The sequence below is a fragment of the Ranitomeya imitator genome, chromosome 3, assembly GCF_032444005.1.
Source record: "Ranitomeya imitator isolate aRanImi1 chromosome 3, aRanImi1.pri, whole genome shotgun sequence".
Taxonomy (NCBI): Eukaryota; Metazoa; Chordata; class Amphibia; order Anura; family Dendrobatidae; genus Ranitomeya; species Ranitomeya imitator.
The window spans coordinates 234,462,388-234,475,840 of record NC_091284.1 but is presented as its reverse complement, the minus strand read 5'-3'; the positions used below and the strand labels follow the sequence as shown (position 1 = coordinate 234,475,840).

The following is a 13,453-nucleotide window of genomic DNA, read 5'->3' as shown; positions in this document are numbered from 1 at the left end:
TGGACAAGTGTGGTGCTCTTTTTTCTTATAATTTTATTTTATTAAGATTCCACATCTTTGCAGCTTTGGACAACCCCAAGTTTAGAACAACTTGCTCACAGCTGAAGAACGAGGTACACAACCATCCTCTATTCAACAATGATAGAAATTTTCTTTAAATAAGTTCTAATGAAGTAGCCATGTGGGTCACTCCTTTTTAGGCCAGTACTGTATACAATCAGTAACACACTCTGTGAATCCTGTTGGATATATCTGGGCTGTGTGTCACTCGTAGACTATTAACCCTCACAATAAAAGGTCACGGACTATACAATTACAATACACGATGGATCAAGATTAATAGCTTGTTACCGGCATTTTTATCCAGGAAATAAGCCAAAAGGCACCTCATGACAGCCTGGTGGCAAATGACCAGAATGTTTCCTTGACGTTCCAGTTCCATGATGACAGGTTCCAGGCGCTGTACAAGATCTTGATAGGACTAAGAGAAAACATTGCAATGTATTAGTTGGCTACCTAGGGAAGTATTAAGGCAACTACACTACTCACAAAAAGTTAAGGATATTTGGTTTTCAGGCAAAATTTATGGACAACGTAAGACGTTCACGCTATAGTGATATTTCATCATGAAAGTAGGGCATTTAACCCCTTTACCCCCAAGGGTGGTTTGCACGTTAATGACCGGGCCAATTTTTACAATTCTGACCACTGTCCGTTTGTGAGGTTATAACTCTGGAACGCTTCAACGGATCCCAGTGATTCTGACATTGTTTTCTCGTGACATATTGTACTTCATGACAATGGTAAAAATTCTTTGAGAGTACCTGCGTTTGTTTGTGAAAAAAACCGAAATTTGGCAAAAATTATGAAAATTTCGCAATTTTCCAACTTTGAAATTTTATGCAATTAAATCACAGAGATATGTCACACAAAATACTTAATAAGTAACATTTCCCACATGTCTACTTTACATCAGCACAATTTTGGAACCAAAATTTTTTTTGGTTAGGGAGTTATAAGGGTTAAAAGTTGACCAGCAATTTCTCATTTCTACAACACCATTTTTTTTTAGGGACCACATCTCATTTGAAGTCATTTTGAGGGGTCTATATGATAGAAAATACCCAAGTGTGAAACCATTCTAAAAACTACACCCCTCAAGGTGCTCAAAACCATATTCAAGAAGTTTATTAACCCTTCTGGTGCTTCACAGGAATTTTTTGAATGTTTAAATAAAAATGAACATTTAACTTTTTTTCACAAAAAATTTAATTCAGCTCCAATTTGTTTAATTTTACCAAGGGTAACAGGAGAAAATGGACCCCAAACATTGTTGTACAATTTGTCCTGAGCATGACAATACCCCACATGTGGGGGTAAACCACTGTTTGGGCGCATGGCAGAGCTCGGAAGCGAAGGAGCGCCATTTGACTTTTCAATGCAAAATTGACTGGAATTGAGATGGGACGCCATGTTTCGTTTGGAGAGCCCCTGATGTTCCTAAACATTGAAACCCCTCACAGTGACACCATTTTGGAAAGTAGACCCCTTAAGGAACTTTTCTAGATGTGTGGTGAGCACTTTGACCCACCAAGTGCTTCACAGAAGTTTATAATGTAGAACCGTAAAAATAAAAAATCATGTTTTTTCACAAAAATTAACTTTCCGCCCCCAATTTTTTATTTTCCCAAGGGTAAGAGAAGAAATAGGACCCCAAAAGTTGTTGTACAATTTGTCCTGAGTACGCTGATACCCCATATGTGGGGGTAAACCACTGTTTGGGCGGATGGGAGAGCTCGGAAGGGAAGGAGCGCTGTTTGACTTTTCAATGCAAAATTGACAGGAATTGAGATGGGACGCCATGTTGCGTTTGGAGAGCCACTGATGTGCCTAAACATTGAAACCCCCCACAAGTGACACCATTTTGGAAAGTAGACCCCCTAAGGAACTTATCTAGAGGTGTGGTGAGCACTTTGACCCACCAAGTGCTTCACAGAAGTTTATAATGCAGAGCCATAAAAATAAAACAAAAAATTTTTCCCACAAAAATAATTTTTTTAGCCCCCAGTTTTGTATTTTCCCGAGGGTAACAGGAGAAAGTGGACCCCAAAATTTGTTGCCCAATTTGTCCTGAGTGCGATGATACACCATATGTGGGAGGAACCAACGTTTGGGCGAATGGGAGGGTTCGGAAGGGAAGGAGTGCCATTTGAATGCAGACTTAGATGGAATGGTCTGCAGGTGTCACATTGCGTTTGCAGAGCCCCTAATGTACCTAAACAGTAGAAACCCCCCACAAGTGACACCATTTTGGAAAGTAGACCCCCTAAGGAACTTATCTACATGTGTGGTGAGCACTTTGACCCACCAAGGGCTTCACAGAAGTTTATAATGGAGAGCCGTAAAAATAAAACAAAAATTTTTTCCCACAAAAATTATTTTTTAGCCCCCAGTTTTGTATTTTCCCGAGGGTAAGAGGAGAAATTTGACCCCAAAAGTTGTTGTCCAATTTGTCCTGAGTACGCTGATACCCCATATGTTGGGGGGAACCACCGTTTGGGCACATGGGAGGGCTCGGAAAGGAAGGAGTGCCATTTGGAATGCAGACTTAGATGGAATGGTCTGCAGGCGTCACATTGCGTTTGCAGAACCCCTAATGTACCTAAACAGTAGAAATCCCCCACAAGTGACCCCATATTGGAAACTAGACCCCCATGGAACTTATCTAGATGTGTTGTGAGAACTTTGAACCCCCAAGTGTTTCACTACAGTTTATAACGCAGAGCCGTGAAAATAAAAAATCTTTTTTTTTCCCACAAAAATTATTTTTTAGCCCCCAGTTTTGTATTTTCCCAAGGGTAACAGGAGAAATTGGACCCCAAAAGTTGTTGTCCAATTTGTCCCGAGTATGCTGATACCCCATATGTTGGGGTAAACCCCTGTTTGGGCACACGGGAGAGCTCGGAAGGGAAGGAGCACTGTTTTACTTTTTCAACGCAGAATTGGCTGGAATTGAGATCGGACGCCATGTCGCGTTTGGAGAGCCCCTGATGTGCCTAAACAGTGGAAAACCCCCAAATATTACTGAAACCCTAATCCAAACACACCCCTAACCCTAATCCCAACAGTAACCCTAACCACACCTCTAACCCTGACACACACCTAACCCTAATCCCAACCCTATTCCCAACTGTAAATGTAATCTAAACCCTAACCGTAACTTTAGCCCCAACCCTAACTGTAGCCTTAACCCTAACTTTAGCCCCAACCCAAACTGTAGCCCTAACCCTAACCATAGCCCTAACCCTAACTTTAGCCCCAACCCTAACTGTAGCCTTAACCCTAGCCCTAACCATAGCCCTAACCCTAGCCCTAGCCCTAACCCTAACCCTAGCCCAAACCCTAACCCTAGCCCTAACCCTAATGGAAAAATGGAAATAAATACATTTTTTTAAAATTTTTCCCTAACTAAGGGGGTGATGAAGGGGAATTTGATTTACTTTTATAGCGGGTTTTTTAGCGGATTTTTATGATTGACGGCCGTCACACAATGAAAGACGCTTTTTATTGCAAAAAATATTTTTTGCATTACCACATTTTGAGAGCTATAATTTTTCCATATTTTGGTTCACAGAGTCATGTGAGGTCTTGTTTTTTGCGGGACGAGTTGACGTTTTTATTGGTAACATTTTCGGGCACGTTACATTTTTTGATCGCTTTTTATTCCGATTTTTGCGAGGCAGAATGACCAAAAACCAGCTATTCATGAATTTCTTTTGGGGGAGGCGTTTATACCGTTCCGCGTTTGGTAAAATTGATAAAGCAGTTTTATTCTTCGGGTCAGTACGATTACAGCGACACCTCATTTATATCATTTGTTTATGTTTTGGCGCTTTTATACGATAAAAACTATTTTATAGAAAAAATAATTATTTTTGCATCGCTTTATTCTCAGGACTATAACTTTTTTTTTTGCTGGTGATGCTGTATCGCGGCTCGTTTTTTGCGGGACAAGATGACGCTTTCAGCGGTATCATGATTATTTATATCTGTCTTTTTGATCGCGTGTTATTCCACTTTTTGTTCGGCGGTATGATAATAAAGCGTTGTTTTTTGCCTCTTTTTTTTTTTTTTTCCTTACGGTGTTTACTGAAGGGGTTAACTAGTGGGCCAGTTTTATAGGTCGGGCCGTTACGGACGCGGCGATACTAAATGTGTACTTTTATTGTTTTTTTTTTTTATTTAGATAAAGAAATGTATTTAGGGGAATAATATATATATATTTTTTTTCATTATTTAGGAATATTTTTTTTAATTTTTTTTTTACACATTTTGAAATTTTTTTTTTAACTTTTTTACATTGTCCCAGGGGGGGACATCACAGATCAGTGATCTGACAGTGTGCACAGCACTCTGTCAGATCACTGATCTGACATGCAGCGCTGCAGCCTTCACAGTGCCTGCTCTGAGCAGGCTCTGTGAAGCCACCTCCCTCCCTGCAGTACCCGGATCCGCGGCCATCTTGGATCCGGGGCTGGAGGAAGCAGGGAGGTAGGTAAGACCCTCGCAGCAACGCGATCACATCGCGTTGCTGCGGGGGGCTCAGGGAAGCCCGCAGGGAGCCCCCTCCCTGTGGAAAGCTTCCCTATACCGCCGGCACATCGCGATCATCTTTGATCGCGGTGTGCCAGGGGTTAATGTGCCGGGGGCGGTCCGTGACCGCTCCTGGCACATAGTGCCGGATGTCAGCTGCGATAAACAGCTGACACCCGGCCGCGATCGGCGGCGCTCCCCCCGTGAGCGCCGCCGATCGCGCTGGACGTACTATCCCGTCCGTGGTCATGGGGGCCCACCCCACCTCGACGGGATAGTACGTCCCATGTCAGAAAGGGGTTAAGTAAACCTGTCAGCAGGATTGTGCACAGTAACCCACACACAGTGTCAGGTCGGCGCCATTATACAGATTAAAATGAAACCTTGGTTGATGAAATCCATCTTGTGGTTGCTGTTTAATCGTTATTTTCAGTTTATTTCCCCTTCGACAAAGCAGGTACGCGAAATGCGCGTCAGGGGCCACGGGGAGGGTGACCGCAGTCGTGATCTATCATGGGTAAGCAGACAGGAACCCTTAAAGGGAAGCTGTCAGCAGTTTTGGCCGATATAAGATGCGGCCACTGCCTTTCAGGGCTTATATACAGCATTCTATAATGCTGTAGATAAGCCCCCAGGTCCGACTTGCAAGATAAGAAAAATAAGTGTTGTTATACTCACCTGGACCTTGATAAAGTGAAGCGAAACGCGTGTCGGTGCCAGCGTGGCACGTGTCCTGACTCCTTGCAGTATGGGTAAGCACTTGAAACACTGGGGTGGAACAGGCTACTTTGAATTAGTGCGCACTCCCATGATTCTTTGGAATGTACCAGCCTTAATATACTCCCCATTTGTGTTTCTTTTGGCACTAAGCACTTTACCTGCATCTAATTACAACTCTGAGTGTTAGGACATTGGCAGCCATCATTACTTGATCCTAGTCTGCAATGTTGTATTAACTGTATGGAATTTATGTGTATTCAATAAATTTGTGTTTTTCTATATATTTGGACATATTACTTTATATTTATATTTTTTTTCTGATGACATGAATATTATCAGGAGTGTCCACTAGGTGTATCTTGGAGACAACCACATGGGGATTGGTCTTTTTGGCACCTATCTATACTGATGTTGCCCTATATGGTTTATGTGTATCACCCGGGGAAGGGCGGTCCGGTCCGATGGGTGTTGCAGGTCCGGGTCCGGCATCTCCCATCTTCTTGTGATGCCGCCCGCCTGTTGCTTCATGTCTCCCCGGCATCGCGCTCTTGCACAGGCGTAGTTATCTGCCCTGTTGAGGGCAGACCAAACTAGGGGCCGGGAAAGGTCAGAGAGGCCCAGCACCATGCGCACTGCAGTACTTTACTCACTGTCAGTGTCGGAAGCAAGAAAAGCTTATGCCTCATCCGCTGAATATCTGGAGCGGGACGACATTTTTTCATGTATGCGGTGTACCAAAGTATACCAAAGTCTGCTCAACAAAATGCACAGAACGACACAGTGACTGCCTGTACAAGTCTGCAGCTAAAATAAGGAAGTACAGGGCGGTCACTGTGGGGTCAGATGGCGTCTGTGCACTCCGATTGGTACAAATGATGTTATCACTCCAATCAGAGTTGGCTCTGATGACGACGGCGTAGCGAGGCTCAAAGCCTATGATTGGCGCGCTTACAGCACCAATCATAGGATGGCCATCAGGGTTTCAGGCGAAACACCAAAAACGCTGTGATTGGCTGTTTAGAATTAGGACGACAACTCCATGTGCCCTGCTGTGAGAAGCAGCAGGCACCTTTATGCAGTCACAGCATATACAGTATACTGCAAATGTCAGGAAGGGGGTAAGTTCACCTGAAATGGTTAGAGTGCATTTTAGGTTCATTAGAAATTTCGCACGAAAGCCAAATATCCCTAACCTTTTGCGAGTAACGTGTATAAAGGAAGTTGCCCAGGACTTCGATATTGATGACAGATCCTTAGTACTAGTCAATCATAATCATAGGGGTGCAACAGCGCCGTACACTATGTAGTGGCTATTGCCAGGTACTGCAGCCGAGCCACATATAACGTCAATGCGAGATGACCCGCAGTACCTGTTAATAGCCACTACACAAGGTACGTAGCGGTGCTGTCCCAGATCCATACACTGAAGATGCAGCAGGAGCAACAAGTAGCATGAAGCAGGATAGTCCGGGACGTCGGCATAGTCCTGTAATAGCAGTAAGCATCTGTGATAGGAGAAAACTCTGTTTCTAAATTACTTTAATCTTATAGATCGGATTCACTCTATAGCAGATAGAAATTAAAGGGGCACTTACGTAAATTAAATATACTTTGGATGTGCCTTACATGTAATTCTCTACCATATTCGCCATGAGGGGCACTCACCTCTCCTCCAGGGTAGCGGTAAAGATATTTATCCTGATCTCTCAGTGAAAACTCTTCTGGAAATTTCTCCTCAATTTCTTTATAAGTCATTTCCTCACAGACTCCCTAACAGGAGATACAAAGTAAAACAGTATTACAATTCTACCAGGAGATTAGACCGGCATCATGTGAGCGCTTTCTGCCCATATTGGCACAACACATGCACAAGTGATCGACCAAGAAGACTTGCAATCATATTTGCACAGAGGGTGTCACGTACCACATCATATGCGCGATGTAGCATTATCAGACAGCATTTCACCCTGTGCAGGCAACATGTAAAAATAACCATAATATTCAGGATGCAGCTTTTTTTTTTATATATATATTTTTTGCGGCAATGCAGCCCCACAAAAGGCTTGCTGAGGCCCATAGAACTGTCCAGGAGACACCACTCCCTTATTCCTCTATTCAAATGTATTTGTGTATTTCAGATGGTGAACACTGTGGACTAGGGAAGAGCAGCAGCATTAGCGACTGATAACGCTACGTGGAGTAAATTACATACAGAGGGGCAGTGTGGGGGGATATTTTGGAGGGGGGAAATTTAGGTGATATTCTAGAAAGGGGTAGTGTGGATAGAAAAATATAGAGAGGGGCAGGGTGGGGTATACAATGGAAACGGGCTGTGTGCGGGGATATTACAGAGAAAAGCAGTGTGTGGGGAATATTACGGAGGGGAGCAGTGTGTGGGGAATATTACAGAGAGGGGCAGTGTGCGGGGAAACATTACGGAGAGGGGCAGTGTGCGGGGAAACATTACGGAGAGGGGTAATGTGCGGGGAAACATTACGAAGAGGGGCAATGTGCGGGCAAACATTACGGAGAGGGGCAGTGTACGGGGAAACATTACGGAGAGGGGCAATGTGCGGGGAAACGTTACGGAGAGATGGGCAGTGTGCGGGGAAACAATACAGAGAGGGGCTGTGCAGGGGAACATTACAGATAAGGGCTGTGCAGGGGAAACATTACGGAGAGGGGCTGTGCGAGGGAACATTAAGGAGAGGGGTTGTGTGAGGAAACATTATAGAGAGGGGCTGTGTGCGAGAACATTATGGAGAGGGGCAGTGTGGGGAATATTTTATGAGGGGCAATTATTTATTCAGGAGCACAGCATGGGAAATATTTATATTATGGTTCACTATAGTTATACTTTTATTTTAAAAGCACCATTATCAGGAAGTGCTGCTGAAGAGGGAAGTTTGGAGAGACAAGCTCTGGGAGTGAAATATCATCATTGCACCTGAACTACATGGAAACAAAAGGGATGGGGAATGACTTCATTCAGAGAAGATGCCATCTATAAAAGGTACCTGCATGTAAATGTTTATTTGTGATACTGACTACATCAGTACTGTGGTTCCTGTATGGCTCGTAGGCCGATGATGGCTGGTAATAGCAACTCTGAGTATCTCCTCACAACTGTTAAGGATATACTGGGAATTGGAGATTCTTGCTATATAATTGTATATGGGGCTGACCAAACATTACAATTGACCGCTTTACTAAAGATTGTTGCTGTATGCATGTACTGACGGTGGTTCTGGTGTCGCATCCATGTACTGATGATGGTTCTGATCTTGTAGACATGTAGCAGGCCATGACGTGCTTCATGGCTATATTAAAGCTTAAAAATCCACAAAATATATAGATTTGAGATTATGAGGAGGATTTGGCGAGTTTCTGCTCTAAAAGGAAGTTTAAGTTAGCGTGTCCACACTGATTGGTTTTTCTTTTTTTTTTTTAGCAGAAACTCTGCAAATCCTCCCAATATACTGAAAACTAGGTTATGGTAATGTATTAGTGCACTGACGGTGTGATATTGTGTAGCCCTGATGTAACCATATGAAGACTTTTTTCCTTTTTGCACGTGACGAGTTGTAACTTTTTAATGGTACCACCTTTAGGATCACTTTGCACTCTAGTTATGTCAGCTTCATTCTGTTGGTCAGTATGATTACGGTGAGACTACATTTTTATGGTTCATTTCTGTTTTTTAGGTTTTGCAGCCTTTGCATAATGAAAACATAAAAAAATGAATTTGTTTTAGTGTCTTCACAGTGAGAGAGCCATACCTTTATTATTCCATTAACAAAACTGTGTCAGGGGTCAGGGCTTGTTTTTTACCGGGAAAAGTTGACATTTTAATTTATATGGGATAAATACGTTTTTGTTTGGCTGCTTTTGATTCCATTTTTTTTTTTGGAGGCGATGAACTAAAACCAGCAATTTTGAAATTTACTTTTTTATAAATATTGTTATAGTAATATAATATTTGTACAGCTTCATTTTAGAATTTTTTTTTTATGGAAACATAATAAAGAAACTGACAAGGGAAAAAGGACTTCTTTTTTTCATGTTAATATATTTTACAAAAGCGACAATACCAAAAATATGTTTGACTTTTTAATTTGAATTTATTTGTTTTTAATGAGGAAGAAAGGAGGGGATACACATTTTAATTTTTCCATTTTTCTTTTATTTTTATTAACTTTCTTATTTTTTCTGTTGCAACGTCTGCACACAGACTCTGCTCTGCTCAGTCAGAGTTTTCCCATACCCACAGGAAGAAGCTCTCTAGCGAAACGTACGTCGGGTCTTGTGTGTTGAAATCCCACTAAGGTAATACTTTCAATGTCCGGTCACCGTCATAGCTGATATAATTACTTTCCAAGTTTGATGAATAACCATGCCACTAATATGGAGGCACGTATTTTTGCTTCATATTAATAGTTTTCCATGCATACTCTATATTTTCTAATGCACTAGCACTTTATATTTATGCTGTGTCAATCCTATTAAGTACATAATTTATCCTCTGTCTGCCTCCAAAATCTTTTCTTGCATTGGCACGCCTATAGACTGTTTTCTTGTTATTAAGCTTTTTAGCATTTAATTACATCTCAATTCTGATTGAACACTTGATGTCAGTAATTTATGTGGTGATTTCAATTGCACAGGCACTTCTCCTCCCCTTCTCATCCGTTTTAATATGTTTTAGTATTTTTATTAAAAAAAAGATTGCACCTTTTATCATTTGGGCATTGTTGCTTCTCGTTTTTTTGGGGTTACTCAGTCAGTGTAAAGCCTCATTCAGATGTTAGTGATGCAAAAGAGATAAGTTTGTGATTGGTTATTGAACGCTGTACAACAAAGTTTAACGTGCAAAGAGCTAGAACAAGTGACAACAGTAAAGCCTCATTTAGACGTACATGCATCATGGACGTCTGAATGAGGCTTTACATTCACTGAGCTTAGAACACTGTGGGGTGAGAACAAATTGACAGCCTGGTATTGTAATACTAATGCCAAGCTACTGAGCTGTTCTCACTGCTGGAATGATTTACCGACCCATCACTGCTTTCATGGCTCAGAGCAGAACAATAGAGGAAACTTCTTCCAGGGAGAAGAACAAAGGTTAAATTAGTGAGGTGAAGGCAGTGCCAGTCCAGGTTATCAGACCCACATACTGTATGCCAGCTGACTTACTGCATCAATCTCGTTGAGAATCTTCCACTGTTCATAAGCCACTCCAAGAGCCTCTGCTGTCTGAATCGTTCTCTTCAGCTGACTGGTCCAAACCTTGAGGTCCATAATTTCCTGCTCCTCGATAAACTTCTTCAGTTCCTTGGCATACTAAATGACAAGAATATACTTCATCTAAATGTTAGCCACATCAGCCTGTTCTGGGATGTATAATGCCATTCAATGATACGGATGGCCATTCTAAATATGTATAACCGGAATTGTACGTACTTGCTTTCCTCGTACCGAGAGGCCAGAGTCTCCTCCAATCCTCCCAGCTAGATTACATTCACTTTCACCGTGTCGGCACAGGTAGATGGTCCGTGGTTGGACGTGAATGTTCATGAGGTAGTAGACAATTTTACTCTGGATGTAGTCCTGCACCTTGTTTACCAAGAATCTCTGGCCGACATTGATAACTTTTATAAGAGAATGTTCCCTAGAGAGAAAAAAGATAAGTATGGTGGGTTATACTTATTAATTCGGTCCCAAACAAAAAAAAAATGGATGGACAGCACTCGCCAGGGGTCAAAAATGTGTAAAAAAAAAAAATTCCATATTTTCTACCCCTGGCGAATGCTGTCCATCAATCTTTTGTTTGGGACTATATGTGGATCTGCGGATTCTGGTTTTTCTTTTGGACTGTGCCACTTACAATTGAGAGTGTCCTGCGGATATATTTTCTTTTTTTTACATACATATTCATATAGTCAGAACAACAGTAAAATCGAATACACACTTTAGCATTGACCTCCACATTAGTAGTGCGCCATCAGTGTATTGTGCAGGCTCAAGAGCTAAGCCCGCTCCATGCAAGGTGAGTATCAGCACATATGCAGACACTCAGGGAGTAGAGATCACGGGGCAGACACTATCAAGTTTAAGGTTTTTTTTTAGTTTGTTTGCTTGTTTTCAGTGAGAAATCTGGGAAAGCATTTCTGCTTTTACACAAATATTTAACTTGCGATTACCCTTGTACCTGTTTCTAGGCAACATGCAAGTTATTTTGCCGGAATAGGAGCCTTTCTGCTTTTCACAGCTGAATACCTAGTAGAAGAAATGGCCAGTAATCTGCATACTAAGTCTATTTCCTGAGATTCAATATGCAGGTACAGTGCCTTGAAAATGTATTCATACCCCACAAATTGTTCAAGATTTTCTCACATTACACCCACAAATTTAAATGTATTTTATTGGAATTTTATGTGATTTACCAACACAAAGCAACAGGTATTTGTGATACATTGTTTTCTAAGTATTTCCAAAATATACTGTACATTTGAAATTTGTGATGTCCATTTGTATTCAGCCTCCTGTAGTCTAATACCCCCAAATAAAATCCGGAGTGACCAAATGCCTCCAGAAGTGACATAATATATAATAGTAAATCTACTACACCTGTGTGTAATTTATTCTCAGTTTAACTACAGCTGCACTGGGAAGGCCTCAGAGGTTTGTTTGAGAATGTTAGGGATCAAACAGCATCATGAAAACCAGGGAACACACCAGACAGGTCAGGGATAACGTTGAGAAGAGAAAAGCAGGCTTAGGTCATTAAAAAAAATAACATCTGAGTACAGTCCGATGTCTCACATGCACCCATAGACTTGTATGCGTGCACGTGTACCAATAATCGGAGGCACTCGCAGCATGGCATGACAAAAATCACAGATCTGCACTGCCCATTAGTATAACATTGGACAGAGTGTTATCTGTTATATCACAGTGTGAGTGAACCCTTAGTCATATAATCCACAATTCTGGCTTTTATGGAAGAGTGGCAAGAAGAAAGCCTTTTTTTAAAGCAAACCATAAAAAGTCCCGCTTGCAGTTTTCCAAAAGACATGTAGGGACACAGCTAGCATGTGGAAGAAGGTAATCTGGTCAGATGAAAACAAAGTAGAACGTTCTTGGCTAAATGCAAATCGCTATGTGAGGCAGAAAACGGACACTGCACATCACCCTGAAAAGACCATCCCCACTGTCAAACATGGTGATGGCAGCATCATGCTGTAAGGATGCTTGTCTTAAGTATGGACAGGGAAGCTGGTGAGAGTTGATGGGAAGATGTATAATAATGATCTTTATTTTTATAGCGTGAACATATTTCCACAGCGCTTTACAATTCAACACCAGTTCATATACAAGTCATAGATAACAACGTTAAAGATAATACAATAATTAAAGCAAAATAATGATGACCCTGCTCGTAAGAGTTTACAATCTACAATGAGGTGGGGGAGGCACAAAGTACAGGTGTGTACGTACAACAAGCATCTCTATTCTTCCGACAGGTATGTTCATTCACCCAGCTCTCCTGCTGTCTGTCTATGAAGTGCACATAGTACATCACCCAGCTTTGCACACAGACTTTCCTCTGCTTCTAGCATTCTCATGGTATGCCTTTCAGCTAACCCCAGCTTACCCTGTGTTATTTATGACCTTGTTTACTGAGGCTTGATTGTATGCATCTGGTCCACCCTTAATTCTCTGACCATGATGAGCAGAGACCACTCCTCTCTGCTTCACACCTGAACGCACTTAGTTTTCCATATATTGCATAGCAAAAGTCTGCAATGACTTTATTCTGCTGTGTGATTCCTAGAAGTGTGTCCTAGAAGTGTGAAGATTACAGTAGAATTAAAACCTGAATTGTACCTGAAGGTAACTGAAGGTAACTGGCCAGTCACTGTAAACAATGTTTCTGTTTATTTTCATTCTTACCCCTGTAATCCTTCACTTTATGCTACCTCCCCCAATCCCCACACCAAGCAAGGAACTGTTTATCTCTGCTTCAATCCTCCCCATCCATCTCACCTCCTCCTCAGAACTGTTCCTTAACATACAATCCTCTGTCTCAAAGAACAGACAGCCCCCTCATGCCTTCTCCTGCTCCCACCTGCTAACACTT

General features: G+C 41.8%; 1 protein-coding gene across 1 annotated transcript in view; it reads right to left on the bottom strand.

Moving 5' to 3' along the window:
- The window catches only part of PFKFB2 (6-phosphofructo-2-kinase/fructose-2,6-biphosphatase 2), a 69,910-nt gene that overhangs the window by 23,766 nt on the left and 32,691 nt on the right, over positions 1 to 13,453 (bottom strand). The window contains exons 9-12 of the mRNA XM_069756281.1: positions 10,774 to 10,981; positions 10,507 to 10,653; positions 6,979 to 7,083; positions 352 to 481 (exon numbers count right to left, since the gene is read on the bottom strand). Of these exons, the coding sequence (XP_069612382.1) occupies positions 352 to 481; positions 6,979 to 7,083; positions 10,507 to 10,653; positions 10,774 to 10,981 (590 nt within the window). The remainder of the gene's footprint in view (positions 1 to 351; positions 482 to 6,978; positions 7,084 to 10,506; positions 10,654 to 10,773; positions 10,982 to 13,453) is intronic.